We start from the raw sequence: 21,619 nt of genomic DNA, 5'->3' as shown, positions 1-21,619 counted from the left end.
GGGGCAGAATAGCGGTTCGCTCATCTACGATTACTCAAGTTACTCAAGTTACTCGGCCAATTTACTTGGAAGTGAAGTGTAAACCTCGCCTTTTAACGCCCCCCCCCCTCCCCGGTCAGTCCGTCTGCAGGCCATAGAAATACATTTTAAAATAATTTTATCTCTAAAAATGTAAAATAATGGTATCTCTATGGGCCCTACCCGCCACCCCCCCCCTCTGGGGTGAAACAAAAGTAAAACAATAAACTGAACCCCACGTTGGCGAGATTAAATCACGCGCTCACAAAATGGCCGAGCGGCTGATGGGACGTGCACAAAAAAATAACAACAAAGTTAAAAAACCTTCGTTGTAAAACACGCAGCGGGTACACACACGGGTGGGGGAGGAAGCGTATCGGCCACTTAGCTATTTAGTTTCACCGCTGGTCATTTGCCAGGCCGCCGACACAGAATCAACGCCGCCCCCCCCCCCCCCCCCCCCCCAGCGCTACGGACGTCTGAATCTCACCAGCAGACATCCAAATCTGACTTGGGGCCCAGCAGGGCCAGGCGGTGGAGGCTGAGCGCCGCGGTTGTGTGGTGCGACATAAGTCTCGGCGCGCTCTGGAAGTGAGGCGCCCACGCTGGCTATGAGATGTTAACTACCTCGCCTGGTACACAGGAGGTCGTGGGTTCGATCACGACCCTGACACCTGCTGCTGTATATTTGGAGTTTGCGTGTCTCTCTCTCATCATCATCACGCTGGCTATGAGATGTTGACTACCTCGCCTGGTACACAGGAGGTCGTGGGTTCGATCCAGACCCTGACGCCTGCTGCTGCTGTATATTTGGCGTTTGCGGTGTCTCTCTCTCTCTCATCATCATCACGCTGGCTATGAGATGTTAACTGCCTCGCCTGGTACACAGGAGGTCGTGGGTTCGATCACGACCCTGACGCCTGCTGCTGTATATTTGGAGTTTGCGGTGTCTCTCTCTCATCATCATCACGCTGGCTATGAGATGTTGACTACCTCGCTTCGTACACAGGAGGTCGTGGGTTCGATCACGACCCTGACACCTGCTGCTGTATATTTGGAGTTTGCGTGTCTCTCTCTCATCATCATCACGCTGGCTATGAGATGTTGACTACCTCGCCTGGTACACAGGAGGTCGTGGGTTCGATCACGACCCTGACGCCTGCTGCTGCTGTATATTTGGAGTTTGCGGTGTCTCTCTCTCTCATCATCATCACGCTGGCTATGAGATGTTGACTACCTCGCCTGGTACACAGGAGGTCGTGGGTTCGATCACGACCCTGACGCCTGCTGCTGCTGTATATTTGGAGTTTGCGTGTCTCTCTCTCCCCGTGGTCACGTAGATTTTTCTCCGGATCCTCCTTTTTTTCCCCTACACACTTCGAATCAACGTCACGCGTTTAGAGTATTCGGTTGCTATAAATATCCACTTGATAAGCCACTTCGTTTGAGCTATCATTTGTGATACAGCAACAGCGATATCGTAGTTCAGTGGGGGCCTTACACGTGGTAACATAACGTTTAGTTGTAACTCTTGCGGGCACCGACGCTCGGTTTAATCTCACCGGCTCCTCTCGCTAAGCACCACCGTGCCCCCTCCCTCCCCCGTACCTTGAGGGAGGCGGTGACCGGGGAGATGCAGGTGGCCCCGCCGGCGGTGAAGTTGCAGAAGGCGCGCAGGGCATCGTGGGGGCAGCCCTGGTTGGGGTCAATGTAGTAGAACCCTGCCAAAGGACAAGGTCCCCTGTGTAGCCTGGGACAGACTGCAGGGGCCAAACACCTTGCCTAGCCACCTTTGTCTCCCCAGTGGTGATGTTTACACGCCACGCACTGTACTCTTTGTTTTTTTTCGGTAAAGTCACGTAGGTGAAACTATAAAATAAAAGAGTAAATGAAAAAACTAAATTAAATCACGTGATTTCATGAATAAATGAAAAAAACTAAATTTAATCACGTGATTTAATTAATAAATAAAAAACCAACCAATTTTAATCACGTGATTTCATTAATAAATGAAAAAAACTAAATTAAATCACGTGATTTAATAAAAATTTTCATTTATTATTTTATTTTATAGTTTCACCTACGTGACTTTACCAAAAAAAACAAAGAGTAAGAATCCTTGCAGTCACGAAAGCTTCAACTCTAGAATTTACGCTAGGTACTGCTTTGAGTCGACACAGGAGAGGCGCAGATGATCGTCACTGGAGTTGCAGCGCCTACGAAGGCCGGCACGGCGCATTGAGGAGGTGGTGTGGCCGGAACTAGGGCCCGGCCGCCGTTGTCTCCCTAGCGCCCACGTTCGCACGCAGAGCCGAACCAAGGGATGCACGGGACCAATTCAGATTCAGTAATCGTCACGCATGTTAGCTGTGACTGGGAATCAAACCCGGGTCTCCGGGTTCGTAGTGCAGTGCGCTAACCAATGCGCCACTGCTCCCACCACACAAGCGCATCCCTTTATTCATGCGGGGCAGCCTCACCACCGGGTCTCAACACTCACTTATGACGTCACGGGGCAGGTGTACAGGTGTTATTATGTCATGGCTCAGGTGATGTCGGGCGGTGGCGGGCTTAATGACACATTTATATTTACGTGATCTAAGCCCCCCAAAGAACCTGTATTATGGATGATATTGGTCGCGAAAGCCCAGGTGTTAAATTGTACAGATGTCGTGGGCCAGGTGTACGTTTTATGACGTCATGGGCCAGGCGTACAGGTGTTATGACGTCATGGGCCAGGTGTAAAGGTGTTATGACGTCATGAGCTAGGGGCGGTCGATGTGGTGTTGTGGGTTGGGTGGTGTTGTGGGGTGGGTGGGGGTGGTGGTGGGGGGGTGGGGGGTGGTGGGGGGGTGGGGGGGTGGTGGGGGGTGGTGGGGGGGGTGGGGGGTGGGGGGGGTGGTGGGGGGGGGGGGTGGTGGGGGGGGTGGGTGGGGGGGTTCGTCGGCGCCGGTGCCGCCCGCTGCTACCGTCGTTGAGCCCGGGCCGGCAGAGCCCGAGGTCCCGGCAGGTGGTGGCGGGGCGCTGGCGCGTGCCCTGCAGCTCGCCCAGCGCCAGCTCCGCCCGGCTCCCCAGGGCGCGAAGCCTCGCCAGCAGCGGCGCCAGCGCGGAGTCCGCGTCGTTGGCGACGGCGCGCTGCGTCGCGGGGGAGAGGGGGAGAGGGGGAGAGGGGGAGAGGGGGAGAGGGGGAGTCCTCTCGCTCGCTTCACCTCGCCCGGTACGCAGGAGATCGTGGGACACGATCCCCACCCCCGACGCCGCCTGGGGGTCGCCGCGTGTCTCTCCCTCCCCGTGGCGGTCGCGGGGATTCTTCCCCTCGACGACGTCACGCGTGTTAGAGTATTCGGCTGCAATACATCTCAGCACGACGATGAGAAGCCACCGCTTCGTCGGGCTATCGTTTGGGATGGCCAAGAGCTACGCAGCAGCGCAATGGGGCCTTGCACCCGGTAAATAAAAATAATGTTTACACAGGGACTCGTCTAATTACGAACGAGTTAGGTTCCAGAGGTCTGTTCATCAGTCGAATTGTTCGTAAGTCCAACTTTACTCCTGTCGATTCCAAACGTGTTGTATGGCATGTACACTAAACACGGGGAATGGCTTTACAAGTTGTATCGTCTCCCGTAGATGTCGCTGCCACCGCCGCCACCTATGGGGCGTTTGAACTCACGACGCTCGGTCCGAACGGGCAACTGGACGTACGGACCGGGTTTGTTCGTATCTCCGAAAGTTCGCGAGTCGAATGTTCGTAAGTAGAGGAGTCCCCTGTAGTTTTAGTTTAACGCGGGACACGCGGTCTGCCTTGGGCTGGCTTGAGCCGCATCGGGCTCTCACCGTGTTGGGGGGCCCGGCCGTGCGGGGAGAGGGGGGCCCCCGCGTCGTCGTGGACTCGAGCCCCGAGGCCACGGAGCCCGCAGAGAGCATCTGCAACAGAGGCAAAGATCCCCCGCATAGCCTTCAACAGACTGTTGGGGGGGAGAGGCAAGTGCCGTTAGCGAGCGGCTGCCGTGAACGTCGTTGTGGCCCGGGCGGCCGCTAGGGTGTGGTGTGGCCGGAACCGCCGCGCCCACCAGGGCCGCGTTAATTCTCACCCTGACGAGGGCCGCTCCGGTGGCGACCGCGCTGGGGCCCGGTGGGCCGGGAGGCCCAGGCCGGCCCTGACGGCGGACGGCGATGGGAAGAGAGGAAGGAGGAGGAACGGAAAACAAATTATTTCACCGTTTCAGCGAGAGCAAAAAAAACAAAAATCTGAATATTTCTGCAGGGTGAGGGCCTCCCTGTGCGGTCATCGGAGTTCTCCGACCGACTTCACCCCCGCCGTTCAGCGCGGAACGGTGAAGGCGAGAGAGCACGGCCGCGGGAGCACGGAAGTAGAGTACAACGAGGGATTCTGCCATTGCATAGCGCGTCGGCGTTGCCCGCCTGTCAGAATCTCAACACTCTCATCAAAGTTCGATTCGCGCGCGGCACAAATCCAAACGATGGGCGTCTATAACGTGGGCGGCGTTTCCCATCGTGTGGCACGCCGGCTCCTGGCTCGGGGGTAGAGACCCGGCGATGGAAGTCAACGCAAGGCGGTCAACTCCCCGAGTGAGGGTGCAACGTGATGCCGTCCTCCGGTTCGGCCTGTTCCGTTACACAAGCCGTGACATGTGTACCGTACGTCGAACTTCTTCCGCACCGTGCGTTGCCAACCACGCGAATCGGGATGTGCCGGGGGAGAAGGGGAACAAACTAAGCAAAAAAGGCAGTGCTAAAGAAATCAGTTTTGTAATCTACACGATTTAAAAGTGCACAGCTCCCAGTGGGCTTCCTACTTATCGGAAGGGGAAGAGCGTTCCAGACGGCCGCGAAAGCGCGTCCGAAAGCGCCGCGTGATTGCGGTGACCACAGTCTTTGCTCGACGGGCAGCCAAAAGCCGCCACCACCGCCGCCGCCGCTGCTGTGAGGATGACCACGGGAGTGTCGTGTGGTGACGGTTTATTGGTTTATTGCTTCTTGACGAGACCAGCAGCGAGGTTTTGATGCGGTTCATTTGTGAGCAAGCACTCGGCGTGATTCATAATGAAGGTTTTTGTTGGGTTAGATAACGTAAGTATAAATGTTGTGTCGTAACCCTCCACCACCCGACACAGCCAATTAGTAAGGGATTTGTCACGTAAACAAAACGCCAACTAGTTACTAGTGCAGTGTATAAGAATAGGTTTTCCCCTATTTTCTGGCAACAAAACAGGTGGTGTTAAGATGTTAAAACACCAAACTGAAACCTTTTCCAAGGAATCATGTCTGCAATTAACCACAGATACTTGTGGTGAAAATACAAACAAAACATGGCTGATAGTATCTGCATTGTCTTTGAAACTGATTGGTCCATACCAGAGACAGCTTTCTTTAGATCCTCGTCTCAAACGGTGTCAGTTCAGAGGACAGCGCCAAAAGGCGTCCACAGCTGGTTGAGACGAGGATCTAAAGAAAGCTGTCTCTGGTGTGGACCAATCAGTTTCAACGGCAATGCAGATACTGTCAGAGTGTGTTCTTTTGTTTGTATTTTCACCGCAAGTATCTGTGGTTAATTGCAGACATGATTCCTTGCAAAAAGGTTTCAGTTTGGTGTTTTAACATATTAACACCGCGTGTTTTGTTGCCAGAAAAGAGGGGAAAACCTATTCTTACATTTTGACACTGGGTAAGGAGGTCCATGATGTAGTGTACAGTGTAGTTTACTACTTCAGCCCACCGGTGTGTTGGAGAATAAATCCACAACATCTACAATTTTAATTCGACATTTCACCGGTAATTTCATCCGGCATCATCGGGCGATTTGCCAAACTAGTGAAGCAATCCACCGGCTTCCCGTCTTACAAAGTGCAGGATTGGGTTCAGTGATGACGTCGTCCTGCTGCACTCTTTAAGACGGGACGCAGGTGGATTGCTTCACCATTCTGGCAAATCGCCCGATGATGCTGGATGTAATTACCAGCGAAACGTCACTGTACTCAATTTGTAAACGTTGTGGATTTACTCTCCAACACACCGGTGGGCTTAAGTAGTAACTACACTATACACTACACTACTATACACTACACTATACACAACACACTACACTATACACTACACTATACACTACACTATACTAGTAACTAATTGGCGTTTTGTTTACGTGACAAATCACTTACTAATTGTCTGTCGGCTTGTGGAAGGTTACGACACATACTTACGCGATCTAACCCAACAAAAACATTTACCATGAATAATATTGGTCGCGAAAGCCTGAAACGTGTTCGACTGTCTCCGCGTGATGGTCACACGTGCAACGAACGTTGGGAATAATTTAAATAAATACACGAAGCAACGAGAAAGGCGGAGGCTTCAACGAGTCCCGCCCTCGCCCGTCACACTCCGAGCGCGTGGATTTCTCCTCCGATTTTTGCCCTCCACATGTGGAGTCAACGTCGCCCGTTTCAGAGTAACTGGCTACTGCTGTCAATTTCCACGTGATGGAGACGTGATGACGACGTGATGACGATGATGGGGGAGGTATTTTGCGACGGCGATCATTTTGTGATGGCCAGGTCGCTTCTGAAAACAAATTGCTATACAGCTCAGTGGGGCCTTAACTTGGTTCGATTGCATCTTGCGTAACGTGAATGCGATGCTGGATTTACCTACCGGGGGGCCGGGCGATCCCTTGCGTCCGCTCTCTCCCTTGATTCCCTTTTCTCCCTGGGGGAAGAGAGACAGGTAACAAAGACAAAGGTGCTCCCCCCCCCCCCCGTATAGCCCACACAGGCTGCTGGGGAAAGTGCCGTCAGCGAGCAGCACCTACGAAAGCCAACACGGTGGGCGAGGGGTGCCGGTGTGGCCAGCACCACGCCCGGCGACCTTTGACTCCCTCGTAGGGATGTGTACACACCGCACCAGGTACTCATTTGAGGACCGGTTCAGATAATCGTCATTGGTGTTGGCCGTGAGTGTGAATCGAACTCGGGTCGCAGCGCGCTAACCGCTAACACTACCGCTCCCCACACACACAAAAACAAAGACCCCCCCGTATAGCCTTAACTGACTGTTGGGGCAAGTGCTGGCCGCCTTTGTCTCCCAAGTGGTGATGTTTACACACCGCACGAGGTACTCAATTGAAGTTGAGTAAACCTAGGGGAGGCCCAGGATCGGTTCAGATAATTGATGTTGGCCATGAGCGGGGTATTGAACTCGGGTCACCGGGTTCACAGCGAAGCGCGCTGACCGTTACCACTCCCGCTCCCCACACGGACACACACAAAGACCCCCCCCCCGTATAGCCTGTAACAGACTGTTGGGGCAAGTGGTGTTAGCGAGCACCTATGAAGGCCGGACCAGCACACGAGGGGGTGGGGAGACAGCACCACGCCCGGCCGCCTTTGTCTCCCCAGTGGCGATGGTCGCACACTGCACCAGGTACTCATTTGAGGCTGAGTCGACCTAGGGGAGGCCCAGGACCGGTTCAGATAATCGTCACTGGTGTTGGCCGTGAGCGGGAATCCAACTCGGGACGCCAGGTTCCTGGCGCGGCGTAGCGCTAACCGCTACACCACCGCTCCCCACACGGACACACACACACGCGTATGCACGCACAACACACACACACGTGCATGCACGCACAACACACACACACACGCGCGCGTATGCACCCACAACACACACACGTGGGTGTGTTGTGGGTCGGGATATGGCACTGAAACGGCAGCACGGGCAACACAGTGGGGGGCACAGTGGGGGGCACAGTGGGGGGCACGAGCAACACACGGCATGGAGCCACGAGAGGAATGGAACCGGGCTCCGATGCCATGAGGGATCAATGGGGTTCATCGATCCCTCCTGTGAACGGGGTTCACAGGAGGGAAACCCGACACACGTGCGTGTGTGTGTGCACGTGCGTGTGTGTGCACGTGCGTGTGTGTGTGCACGTGCGTGTGTGTGCGTGTGCACAGTGGGGGGCACAGGTGGTGCCTCTGCCAGTCATCTCAGTCAACCCACGGGACCTGCTGGGTTTGTCCCGTGACCTCCTGCCAGCGGGTGTTTGACACTTCGCGTGGCCTCAAAGTGCCCCTAGCCTGGCACAAGCGCCGTGGTGACGTCACCGCCACTCAGTGGCGAATGGTGGTTGTTGTTGTGTGTGTGTGTGTGCGGTGGTCGAACCTTCATTCCAAACAGTCCCTGTGCAGGCAGAGAGAGAGAACCGACAGAGAGCGGCAAGAAAAACAAATTACAAAAACATCATCACAAACTCATCACTTGGTTTGTGTTAGCTCCCTGGCCTGGTCTACAGGAGGTCGCGGGTTCAATCCCGACCTGGACGACGCCTGCTGCTGTATATTTGGAGTCTGCGTGTTCTCCCCGTGGTCGGGTGGATTTTTCTCCAGGGTCCTGACAGTTTTTCCCTCCACATTCAGAGTCAGCGTCACGCGTTTAATCAAAGTTAATTGGCCACCGCTATCAATTTGGTGATAAGCCTTCCACTACGTCGAGCTACCGTTTGTGATAGCCGGCTCACTTCTACAAAAAAGCGATTATCATCCAGCTCAGTGGGGCCTTAGCCGTACAAATAAAAGGAGTTGAACACGTTTGTAACAGTTAGACAGGTACAAAGGTCAAAGGTCCCCACCACCCCGCGATATTGCCTACGAAGGCCGTTGTTGGGGCAAAGTGCCGTTAGCGAGTAGCACCTTCGGTGGCCGGTTCGGCGAGCGAGCTGGGTGGCCAACACCGGCGGTGCTCATGTTTTTACAAACGTAACTCACCACAAGAGAGGTTTTTGGGGTTCGATCGCGTAGGTATACATGTGCCGTTAAACCCTCCCCCACCGCCCGATACAGCCGTTTAAGTAACTAAACGGTTGTGTGTTGGAGAGTAAACCCACTACAACATTTACAATTCGAGTAATTAACAACCAGCATCATCAGGCAGACAGCCCAGAGCTGTGGAGAGATCCTCCTCCTGTTTCGGAGAGGGGGGATGAATGTGATGTCGTCGCTTGTGAGCCAATCTGGTGCGAAGGCCAGAGGAGGGGGCGGGGTGCTGGTTACTATATGCACATACATTACATCGGTTATCCATTACCGGTTGGGTAACGCACCAGCTGCTTATTCTAGGCTCAGTCGAACCTGAGATCGTCGTCATCATTGTCATCGTCGCTACCGCCGCCGCCCGGTGTTAACCGGGGCGAGGAGGCTCCTCGGCAGGGACAAATATCCCCACCCTCACCCCCCGTTTCGCCTTCGCACACTGTCGCGGCAAGAGCTGTTAGCGAGCACCTATGAAGGCCGGCACGGCACGCGAGGGGTTGGGAGGCCAGCACCACGCCCGTCTACACCGCTTGCTCCTGCTGTGGTGATGTGGAACGCTCTCCCTTACGATATTAGGAAGCCACTGGAAGCCACAGGGAGCTATGCTGCACTTCGAAATCATCGAGAATGACAAACTCATTTCTTTAGAACTGCTTTTTGCGTGGTAGTTTGTTGTCCTTCACCCTGTCACCTCCGATTAGCGCGGTTGGCTACGTACGGTGCGAAAGAAGTTCAACGTACTACGTACGTACGATGCAATGCTCCGGGCTGCTGCTAATAGCGGAAAGGGGACACTCCGGAGTGCTGTGCCCGTTACACACACCCCAGGTGTCTCCTGCTACACCTGTTACACACACCCCAGGTGTCTCCTGCTGTGCCTGTTACACACACCCCAGGTGTCTCCTGCTGTGCCCGTTACACACCCCAGGTGTCTCCTGCTGTGCCCGTTACACACACCCCAGGTGTCTTCTGCTGTGCCCGTTACACACACCCAGGTGTCTCCTGCTACGCCTGTTACACACACCCCAGGTGTCTCCTGCTACGCCCGTTACACACACCCCAGGTGTCTCCTGCTGTGCCCGTTACACACACCCCAGGTGTCTCCTGCTACACCCGTTACACACACCCCAGGTGTCTCCTGCTGTGCCCGTTACACACACCCCAGGTGTCTCCTGCTGTGCCTGTTACACACACCCCAGGTGTCTCCTGCAGGTGTGGCAATGGGAGGGGGGGGGTGGGGGGGGTTGGGCACTCACTCACCGGCATTCCTGGGGGTCCCAAAAGTCCAGGGGGTCCAGAGACGCCCCTCAGACCCTGTAAGCACAACGGCGAGCAGCCAGCAGGGGCCTCGGTGAGCGAGCGGCAGGAGAGACGTCACCAAAAAGAGGACGGCGAGGTAAGAGGCAGAGAGTGAGCGGAGGGGAGTAGATTGAGATGAGGGGGGAGTGAGATGAGAGGGGAGTGAGATGAGAGGGGAGTAAGATGAGAGGGGAGTGAGATGAGAGGGAAGTGAGATGAGAGGGGAGTGAGATGAGAGGGGAGTGAGATGAGATGAGAGTGAGATGAGAGGGGAGTGAGATGAGAGGGGAGTGAGATGAGAGGGGAGTGAGATGAGAGGGGAGTGAGATGAGAGGGGAGTGAGATGAGAGGGGAGTGAGATGAGAGGGGAGTGAGATGAGAGGGGAGTGAGATGAGAGGGGAGTGAGATGAGAGCGGAGTGAGATGAGAGTGAGATGGGAGTGAGATGAGAGGGGAGTGAGATGAGAGGGGAGTGAGATGAGAGGGGAGTGAGATGAGACTGAGATGAGAGGTGAGTGAGATGAGAGGGGAGTGAGATGAGACGGGAGTGAGATGAGAGCGGAGTGAGATGAGAGTGAGATGGGAGTGAGATGAGAGGGGAGTGAGATGAGAGGGGAGTGAGATGAGAGTGAGATGAGAGGGGAGTGAGATGAGAGGGGAGTGAGATGAGATGAGAGTGAGATGAGAGGGGAGTGAGATGAGAGGGGAGTGAGAAGAGGGGGGAGTGAGATGAGAGGGGAGTGAGATGAGAGGGGAGTGAGATGAGAGTGAGATGAGAGGGGAGTGAGATGAGAGGGGAGTGAGATGAGAGGGGAGTGAGATGAGAGGGGAGTGAGATGAGAGGGGAGTGAGATGAGAGGGGAATGAGATGAGAGGGGAGTGAGATGAGAGGGGAGTGAGATGAGAGGGGAGTGAGATGAGAGGGGAGTGAGATGAGAGTGAGATGAGAGGGGAGTGAGATGAGAGGGGAATGAGATGAGAGGGGAGTGAGATGAGAGTGAGATGAGAGGGGAGTGAGATGAGAGTGAGATGAGTGAGATGAGAGGGGAGTGAGATGAGAGGGGAGTGAGATGAGGGGGGAGTGAGATGAGAGGGGAGTGAGAGGGGAGTGAGATGAGAGGGGAGTGAGATGAGAGGGGAGTGAGAGGGGAGTGAGATGAGAGGGGAGTGAGATGAGAGGGGAGAGAGATGAGAGTGAGATGAGAGGGGAGTGAGATGAGAGTGAGATGAGAGGGGAGTGAGATGAGAGGGGAGTGAGATGAGAGGGGAGTGAGATGAGAGGAGTGAGATGAGAGGGCTGCTGCTACCTGGATGCCTTTGGGTCCCAGCGTCCCCTTCTTCCCCAGTGTCCCCGTGAGACCCTGGACACACAAACCCACACGGGGGTCACGGCGACCTCCGACCCCACAGCTGAGCGCCACAGCTGGGCAGCCTCACAACCCCCCCCCCCCCCCCCCCCACGGCACCGATGGACAAAAACTGGACGCGATAAAAGTGCCGTCGGGGTAGGTCGCACAAAGGTCAAATGTGTCGTTTAACCCGCCACCGCCCAACGCGGCCAATTCGTAAGGTTTGTCACGTAAACGAAACGTGGCGATTGGTCATGAGTTCAGCACTAACCGCTGTGCCGGAGAGCAAAACCACACGCGGCATTTAGAATTTGAGTAACATCGGAATAAACTTTTGCTGAAAAGGCCCCAAAAAACACCAGGAAGTCAACAAAAATGTCCGTGTCATACCTTGATTCCCGCTTCTCCCGGTTCCCCAGGCTCTCCTTTCTCTCCGGTTTCGCCCTGCATCCAATGAATTCATTAGTTTGATTACTCACTCAATCCCATCGTTACTCTAAAAGGCTGTCATTCTCATCGTTATTGACCCGAACCTGGATGTGCACAGGCACGGTCCCTTTCCGTCAATTCCACTGCTGGATGAGGGAATCCCCCCACGTCGTGTGGCTCACGGGAGTCGCTTCGCTTTACTTCAACGCACCGGGCGGGTGGATCGGTGGCTCAGTGAGTGGGTCAGCGAGTGAGCGAGCAGACAGGGGGCAGGGGGTCACCACCTGTCCAGGTTTTCTCGGAATCGTCCTCGTGTTGAGGAGGCAGCTGCTACCCTGGGATAAATCTGTCCCATCTTCCCGGGACATTAAAACTCCCGTTTATTGTCAGTCGCGCAACAATAATCACGATAACGCATCGCGCACAATTTTCCACGTGTGAATGATCTCTGCCTCTAGGCGATCGCTATCGAGGAGTCCCCCTCAGGCGGAAGGGTAACAGTCCCCTCCGCATACAAGGCTCCCGGCGGCATACACGGGTGCAAGCAACACACTGATGCAGTGCTGGATTAAGCTAGCGTGGGGCCTGCAGCATATGTCGTTATAAAGGGGCCTTTAAAAGAAACACGTAAAGATTAAATCACACATTAGTAAAGTAATTGTATTTTTTCAATTGCTATACGGCCAGATAATACGACAAATCTCTAACTTTAAACACCCGGTCATTTATAAAAGTCGAAGGTGGTATAGTACTATAGTAATAGAGCAAGTGCAGAATCACTGAACCGGAATTGATAGCTTGAAAGCATTTAGCGCGGGACCCTTGAAAGTGTGGGGTCCGTAGCCGGTGTCACCCCACTCACCTTCTCTCCTTTGCTTCCCGATTTCCCCTTCTCTCCCCTCAGACCCGGGATGCCCTGCGTGGGCAAACATGGGCCTCACAAATCGGCATCCTGATTTTTGTTCCAGGCCCCACCAAACAGAGGAATTTAGACCTCACCAAGAATGGATGAGGGTTCACCAAAAAAAAGGTTTCTACCAAGAAAAAATTAGGTCTCACCGAGGATTAGGCCTCACCCAGAAAGGATTAGGGCTCACCCAGAAAGGATTAGCCCTCATCCAAAAAGGATTAGGCCTCACCCAGAAAGGATTAGGCCTCAAACAGAAAGGATTAGGCCTCACCCAGAAAGGATTAGGCCTCACCAACAAAGGATTAGGCCTCACCCAGAAAGGATTAGGCCTCACACAGAAAGGATTAGGCCTCACCCAGAAAGGATTAGGCCTTACCCAGAAAGGATTAGGCCTCACCCAGAAATGATTAGGCCTCACCCAGAAAGGATTAGGCCTACCAAGAAAGGATTAGGCCTCACCCAGAAAGGATTAGGCCTCACCCAGAAAGGATTAGGCCTCACCCACAAAGGATTAGGCCTCACCCACAAAGGATTAGGCCTCACCCAGAAAGGATTAGGTCTCACCCAGAAAGGATTAGGCCTCACCACCAAAGAACCAGACTTCACCAAAGGACCCAGGGGTCATGAGGGTCAGAGTACAAATAATATTTGGATCTTGGCATATTTTTTACCCAAGTGTCATGAAGCGTGATTGTTATAGGCAACACACAGGCAATACATGGACTACAAATGAAAGGGTTATGACCAGAGCATAGCTTTGTCTGACCAAGAATCCATTTAAGTCATGGCTGGGCCTGATTAAATGGTGACGCAAAGTGGAAATTGGGTAGTTATGCTTACACCCAGTAGGAGTTATGCTTGGTGTTCCCACCTGTCTGGTCAATTCACTAATTCATCCACCCACTTATACACTCGCTCATTCACTCACCAACCCACCAACTCACACACTGGCTCATTAAATCACCAACCCACCAACTCACACATTCGCTCATTCACTCACCAACCCACCAACTCACACACTGGCTCATTCACTCACCAACCCACCAACTCACACACTCGCTCATTCACTCACCAACCCACAAACTCACACACTCGCTCAATCACTCACCAACCCACCAACTCACACACTGGCTCATTCACTCAACAACCCACCAACTCACACACTCGCTGATTCACTCACCAACCCACCCACACTCACTTGCTCATTCACTCACCAACCCACCAACTCACACACTGGCTCATTCACTCAACAACCCACCAACTCACACACTCGCTGATTCACTCACCAACCCACTAACTCACACATTCGCTCATTCACTCACCAACCCACCAACTCACACACTGGCTCATTCACTCACCAACCCACCAACTCACACACTGGCTCATTCACTCACCAACCCACCAACTCACACACTCGCTGATTCACTCACCAACCCACCAACTCACACACTCGCTCATTCACTCACCAACCCACCAACTCACACACTCACTCATTCACTCACCAACCCACAAACTCACACACTCGCTGATTCACTCACCAACCCACCAACTCACACACTCGCTCATTCACTCACCAACCCACCAACTCACACACTCACTCATTCACTCACCAACCCACCAACTCACACACTCGCTCATTCACTCACCAACCCACCCACACTCACTGGCTCATTCACTCACCTACCCACTCATTCATTCACTCACCAATTCGCTCATTCACTCACCAACCCACCCACTCATTCGCTCATTCACTGACCAACCCACCCATCAACGCACCTGCTCATTCACCCACTCACTCACCCACGCATCCAACCGCCCAATAGAGCTACCACCTGTCTGGGTTTCGTCTGTGTTGGACAGGATGCGTGGATGCTCACCGGGGGACCCACAGGGCCTGGAATCCCACGAGGGCCTTGGGCTCCAGGTTTCCCCTAAACGCACACAGCCACGTGCGCACGCAAACACACAAAGTAACACACAAGCGCGCACATACACCAACACACACAAGCAGACAGGAACACTCATAATTACAAACAACAAAGATCCCCCGTATGAATGTTCAACTTATTTTGCACCGTACGGAGCCAACCGTGCTAATCGGAGGTGCGGGGGAAGGACAATAATAAAAAATAAATTTTAAATCTAGACTTAAAAGTTACATAGCTCCAGTGGCTACCTAATATCGGAAGAGTGTTCCAGACGGCCGCAGAAGCGCGTCCGAAAAGCGCTGCGCGATGCGGTGACCGTCTTTATTCGATGGTCAGCCAAAAGATGCTGCTGCTGCAGCTGCTGCTGCAGCTGCTGCTGCAGCTGCTGCTACAGCTGCTGCTGCTGCTGCTGCGAGGATGACCGGAGTTCGCGTGATGATGGTTCACGCACCTTGACGAGATCACCAAAGCTACCGTGGTTCATTTGCGGCAAGCACTGTGTGCGCGCGATGAGTGCGACCTTCACAGTGTACGGCGGCACGGCAGGCTCGCAGCGCACGCACCTTCACACCGGGCTCTCCGCGGTTCCCTTCGATGCCCGGCTTGCCCTCTTCTCCCTGCAGGCAGTCAGTCGGTTTATTTCAGGTCAGGACCGTCGAGCTAATCGTTGTCAACGGCGACCTGAGCAATGCGGCAAAGCACTTCACGTGGGTAGGGAGGGTTTACAGGGGCTGGCATAGCACGGCTGGTATGATGGTAGCCAGCATGTCACATGGGTAGGGAGGGTTTACAGGGGCTGACATAGCACGGCTGGTATGACGGTAGCCAGCGCTTCACATGGGTAGGGAGGGTTTACAGGGGCTGGCATAGCACGGCTGGTATGATGGTAGCCAGCATGTCACATGGGTAGGGAGGGTTTACAGGGGCTGGCATAGCACAGCTGGTATGACAGTAGTCAGCACGTCACATGGGGAGATAGGGTTTACAGGGGCTGGCATAGCACGGCTGGTATGACGGTAGCCAGCATGTCACATGGGTAGGGAGGGTTTACAGAGGCTGGCATAGCACGGCTGGTATGACGGTAGCCAGCATGTCACATGGGTAGGGAGGGTTTACAGGGGCTGGCAAAGCACGGCTGGTATGATGGTAGCCAGCATGTCACATGGGTAGGGAGGGTTTACAGGGGCTGGCAAAGCACGGCTGGTATGATGGTAGCCAGCATGTCACATGGGTAGGGAGGGTTTACAGGGGCTGGCAAAGCACGGCTGGTATGACGGTAGCCAGCATGTCACATGGGTAGTGAGGGTTTACAGGGGCTGGCAAAGCACGGCTGGTATGATGGTAGCCAGTATGTCACATGGGTAGGGAGGGTTTACAGGGGCTGGCATAGCACGGCTGGTATGACGGTAGCCAGCATGTCACATGTGGTTGGCGGTATTTAGTGGCGGTGGTTGGTGGCAGCGGTTGGCAGCGGTTGGCGTACCACGATGCCGTGTGGGCCCCGCGTGCCCGGGTCTCCGTCGATCCCCGTGTCCCCCTGCACACAGACAACGGTCGCACGACGCCCCACACAGGGACGAGTGACCTCTGAACCCGGGAAAGTTCTCCACATCCTCTGAGCCTGCGCCGCTACATTTGATCCCGGTTCTAGATTGAAAGCTCACTTCTTTAGAACTCATTTTTGTGTTTTAGTTTGTTCTTGTCCTTCCCCCCACTCCCCACCACACCTCCGATTAGCACGGTTGGCTACATACGGTGCGAAAGACGTTCAACATACGCTCACCCCGAGCTATAAATTATCTGAAACGTGTGGCATTGTCTTTGTACTGTCCCCACCTTGTGGCGTTATTCTCTGGTCTGACACTGGTGGTGAGACGAGATTCAGATGGTCTCCTTGCGAGGTCGGTGTAACCGCGGCTCGGTTCTGGCTCGGCTCGGCAAATTGCCGGTGGAAAGCTACCAGCACCACGTGGTACGATGGGAGCGAGGACGTTCATACGCACGTACACACGCACGTACGCACGTATGCATGTACACATGCACGTACACACGCACGTACGAATGTACGCACGTACATACGCACGTGCGTACGTGCGTACGCTCTCACAGCGGAGGCGCACCTGGGTGCGACGCAGCGATGCTGTGACCCTGTCTCACCTTGTCTCCCTTGAATCCGTCCCACCCGTCGCTACCCAGCGGGCCACGGGGCCCCTGTTGAACAAAATGAAGGGATACGTTTATATGAATAAAAAAAAAACAAATATTAAGGCATATATATAATTTTTTATAAAGTCTAAAAAAACAAAAAAATATACATAACATTTCAAATAAAAAAATTAAACATTCAAAAAATATATAAAATATTATAAAACGATAAATACATTTCCAATAAAAAGTTACAATATATATATAAAAATGTTGTTACAAAAAAATCCATAAAAATATAACAAAAAATGAATACACTTGGAGGGGAGCAGATGCGCAGCAGTTAGCGCGTCGCGCTCACGGAGTTTGGCGGCGAGCGTGGAGCGAGCGGCACAGCGTTCGCCGCACAAACGCAGAACTTCGCGCGACGCCGTGCCCAGCGGCCACCCCTGGCCACCCCTGGCCACCCCTGGCCACCTCTGGCCACCCCTGGCCACCGCCGCGGCTACGAGGCGTAGGCACGACGGGCCGTCCCGCTTCGCTCGCGGCTGGCGTCGAAGGTGGCGCGTGACGTCACGCGCCAGGGCTGGGCCGCCGGCCACCCTGGTCAATACTGCGGCGTGGGTGTTCACCGTAAGTAGAACGCGGTTGTCGCATCCTCGGTACTTATCTATCCGCGGTGTTCCTTCGGCATGCCGATTTTCTCACCGCGTGGGTAAGGAGTTTTGCGTATCCGCGGTTCAGCGCGGTGACCGGCGCTTGCGATTTCAAGTCGCCCCGTAATCGGCGCTCCCACCGTGTATCACCGTCGCATCTCTTGGCACCGCCAGGTGACGGGAGAGAGGGTGGGCAAAGCCTCCCTCCTCCTCCTCCTTCTAACAACCACCTCCCCCATTACCTCGTCCTCATCAACGTCGTATTATTGTTATTATTTTTGTACGTTATTGTGTTTAGTGAATGGGCAACCTCGTTCGGCTTTGGTGAGTGTGACGGCGATTTGCCCGAACACCCAACCCCCCCCCTATTGCCCCCAAGGCCTTGGCATTGCCAACCATGGCGGCTTTCAGTAACCCCCCCCCCCTCCCCGCGCGGTTGGCGAGGGATTGCTGCATATCATCATCATCATTAATCAGATTGTATGTCACAAACAAAAATATAAAACATTCTTTAAGGCAGGGTGAAAATGTGTCTCACCGGCACGCCGTCTCTCCCCGCCTCCCCCTTCTGCCCCTGGGGTCCTGGTGAGCCCTGGAGGGGGGGGAGGGGTTGGGGGGGAGGGATATCACGGCACACGGGGGGTGGCGTCATTCGCCGCTCGAGAGCAGAGGTTCGTGGGGTTTGAATCTGGCAGGGCCACTTGTGTGTGCCGGAATCACGGTCCACGTTCTGCCACATTCGACAAAATGTGATCGTAACGTCCCAACGATTGGAGGGCCGGGTGCCCGGAGTGGGAATCAGAATCTGTATTTACACTGCAGGAGGAATCCGATGAGCTATAAAGCTCTTTTTCACAGATGTCCGGTAGGGGGCACGGGCTAAGAGCGAGCGGCCTCGTGCCGCACAGGGACAGCTGCCACTGGGGTTGCCCGGCCACAGGGGGCCTGGTCCGTGGTGCAGAGGAGCACGGAGCGCGGTTCGTAGATCGCGCTTTCTTTGTACCGTTTGTTGTTGTAACGTTCTGACCTGCCTCCGACTGGACATGTGCGAAAAAGAGCTTTATAGGTCATCGGATTGCTCCAGTAGGATTGTGAGCAGAGATTCTGCCTCCGAGTACCGGCGGAAGAGGAGAGAGCGGCAGGAGGCTACGTCGTTGCCTCGAGCGGCCGTTTTGTTATTGATATTAAAACGAAGCAAATGACGACAGCCGGAGTGGGCAGATTTCCAAGGGCAGCAGCCGCGTCCTCAACAAGAGGATAATCTTCAGAAAATCAGGGCAGGTGGCAACGCAATTTACCGACTGACCGATTGATTAATTCACTCATTGACTCATTCATTCATTCCTACCTCAGCTCCTGGGATGCCAGGAGGTCCCCGTGGGCCAGGCGGACCAGCAGGGCCTTCAACCCCCTGTGGACGTCACGTACACAGAAAAAGATCAAGGTCCCCCATATAGCCTGAACAGGCTGTCAGGGCAAGTGCTCTTCTCGAGCACCTATTAAGGTACAGCGACCACTCCAGGCCGCCTTTGTCTCCCCAGTGGCGATGTTTATACATCACACAAGATACTCACCTGAGGTGAGTCAAATGTTGCTAGCGATCACCTATGAAGGGTGGCATGGCACGCGAGGGGGTGGGTGGCCAGAACCACGCCCGGCCGCCTTTGTCTCCCCAGTGGCGATGTTTGCACAGCGCACCAGCTACTCATTTGAGGCTGAGTCGACCAGAGGGGGAGGCCCAGGACCGGTTCAGATTTTCGTCACCGATGTTGGCTGTGAGCGGGAATCGAATGCGACAAGCCACACCATGTTGTGGAAAATTGAAAAGTGTCTGTATTAAGGATAGACTCGACCTTGCCATAGAAATGTGGAATTTCCACCACTGGCTCTGCAGGGCTGAAAACAGGAGTTGAGCACCAATGACTCAATGCTTATTGGGGAGCCGCAGTGGCTAAGAGATGTTATCTCCCTCGCCTGGTATGCAGGAGGTCGTGGGCTACATCCCAACCCCGACGTCTGTATATTTGGAGTTTGCGTGTCTCTCTCCCCGTGGTCGCAGGGATGTTTTTCTCCCAGTCCTCCCCTCCACATTTAGAATCGACGCGCGTTCCGATTGTTTGCCTGCTGCTGCTATAAATATCCACACGACAACGATAAGCCGCTTTGTTGAGCTGTCACTTGCGATAGCCAGGGTGCTTCTGCAAAAACAGATCTCGATAAGCTCGGTGGGGCCCTTACCTGGGAAAATAAAAAAGTGGAAAAAAAACATTGACCTTCGACCCTGACTCGTTAAACCACGCGGCAAACGCGCCCCCCCCCCCTTGCGTGACCCCGCCAGCGCCAGGGGGGCCTCTCACCGGGGGCCCTGGCTTCCCCTTGGCTCCCGCGTCCCCCTTGGGTCCCCGAGGGCCCACATCCCCCTTGGGGCCATCCGCTCCGGCGGCCCCTAGCCCTCCGAGCGATCCCTGTGAGTGAGCGCAAACAACAACAACAACAGCGACGACGACGATGTCGCCTCCCCTACACTGCCCATAGACTCAACACTGCCCATAGACTCAACACTGCCCATAGACTCAACACTGCCCATAGACTCAACACTGCCCATAGACTCAACACTGCCCATAGACTCAACACTGCCCATAGACTCAACACTGACCATAGACTCAACACTGCCCATAGACTCAACACTGCCCATAGCCTCAACACTACCCATAGACTCAATACTGCCAATAGACTCAACACTGCCAATAGACTCAACACTGCCCATAGACTCAACACTACCCATAGATTTTGATTTAAAGCTTTCGTGATTGCAGTGCTTCATGTTCTTGGTTCTTTCGGTAAAGTCACGTTGAAGGGAAACAATAAAATAATAAAATATATATAAAACAATAAAATATACCTAAAACAATAATATAAAACAATATATATTTTATTATTGTATTGTTTCCCTTCAACGTATGTTTACCGAAAGAATCAAGAATATACTACCCTTAGAATCAACACTACCCATAGACTCAACACTACCCATAGACTCAACACTACCCATAGACTCAACACTACCCATAGACTCAACACTACCCATAGACTCAACACTACCCATAGACTCAACACTACCCATAGACTCAACACTGCCCATAGACTCAACACTGCCCATAGACTCAACACTGCCCATAGACTCAACACTACCCATAGACTCAACACTGCATCATCGACTCAGCACCGCTGAGTCTATGGGACGAATTCTTCGGGGGTGGGGGGGGGGCTGTGAGCGACGCCGCACTGTGGACGGACTAGCGGGCCGAGGTAAAACCTTACGCGGGCTCCTCCTCTCCCAGGCTCGCCGTTGTCTCCACGCACGCCACGTGTGCCCTGCCACAAGGAAGGCAAAGACAAAGGTCACCCACGCGGCCCGCACAGACGGTTGGAGCAAGCGCTGTTGGCGGACACCTCTGAAGGCCGGCACGGCACAAGAGGGGGGGGGGTGGTGGCCAAGACCACGCCAGACCGCATTTGTATCCCCATTGCCGATGTTTATACACCGCGAAAAACGCTCGTTTACAGCCGAGTCCAGAGGAGAGGTTCAGGATAATGTCTGTGAGGTCTATGGGACTCTATATGAACCTATGGCTCTCTAATGTGAGTCAATTCTTCAATGTAAGTCTATGGGTCTCTGTGTAAGCCTAGGGACCTCTACGTGAACCTCTGGGTCTCTAAATAAGTATATCGGTCTCTCTGTGAGTCTAGGAGTCTCTCTGTGAGTCTACGGGGGGTTTCTATGCGGGTCTTTGGGTCTCTATCGCGAGTCACGGGTAACTGGGATGAGACAACACTTGAGAAGCCGGTTTAATGACAGTGCTTGGGCGGCTGAAACTATTGAAACTAACTAAACTTAACTATTTTCTATTTTATTTAACAAGCTAAGGCCCCACTGAGCTATGTAGCGCTTTTTCAGAAGCGATCTGGCTATCACAAATGATAGCTCAACGAATTGGCTTGTCGTCGTGTGGAAATTAATTGCAGCCAAATACTCCAAACGCGTGATGATGTTAATTCT

General features: G+C 53.9%; 1 protein-coding gene across 1 annotated transcript in view; it reads right to left on the bottom strand.

The window, feature by feature from the left end:
• Window positions 1-21,619, bottom strand: part of LOC116955326 (uncharacterized) — a 47,571-nt gene that overhangs the window by 3,425 nt on the left and 22,527 nt on the right. The window contains exons 19-36 of the mRNA XM_076052935.1: window positions 20,881-20,934; window positions 19,920-20,027; window positions 18,911-18,973; window positions 18,101-18,154; window positions 16,919-16,972; window positions 16,245-16,298; window positions 15,325-15,378; window positions 14,711-14,764; window positions 12,786-12,839; window positions 11,885-11,938; window positions 11,453-11,506; window positions 10,107-10,160; window positions 8,200-8,217; window positions 6,691-6,744; window positions 4,113-4,178; window positions 3,856-3,945; window positions 2,988-3,153; window positions 1,627-1,739 (exon numbers count right to left, since the gene is read on the bottom strand). Of these exons, the coding sequence (XP_075909050.1) occupies window positions 1,627-1,739; window positions 2,988-3,153; window positions 3,856-3,945; window positions 4,113-4,178; window positions 6,691-6,744; window positions 8,200-8,217; window positions 10,107-10,160; window positions 11,453-11,506; window positions 11,885-11,938; window positions 12,786-12,839; window positions 14,711-14,764; window positions 15,325-15,378; window positions 16,245-16,298; window positions 16,919-16,972; window positions 18,101-18,154; window positions 18,911-18,973; window positions 19,920-20,027; window positions 20,881-20,934 (1,218 nt within the window). The remainder of the gene's footprint in view (window positions 1-1,626; window positions 1,740-2,987; window positions 3,154-3,855; window positions 3,946-4,112; window positions 4,179-6,690; window positions 6,745-8,199; window positions 8,218-10,106; window positions 10,161-11,452; window positions 11,507-11,884; window positions 11,939-12,785; window positions 12,840-14,710; window positions 14,765-15,324; window positions 15,379-16,244; window positions 16,299-16,918; window positions 16,973-18,100; window positions 18,155-18,910; window positions 18,974-19,919; window positions 20,028-20,880; window positions 20,935-21,619) is intronic.

This window comes from Petromyzon marinus, chromosome 59, assembly GCF_048934315.1.
Source record: "Petromyzon marinus isolate PM22_M1 ecotype Great Lakes invasive population chromosome 59, UKy_Petmar_22M1.pri1.0, whole genome shotgun sequence".
NCBI classification, from domain to species: domain Eukaryota; kingdom Metazoa; phylum Chordata; class Hyperoartia; order Petromyzontiformes; family Petromyzontidae; genus Petromyzon; species Petromyzon marinus.
Note: the sequence above shows the minus strand (reverse complement) of the source record. Positions and strands in the feature narration are given on the sequence as shown.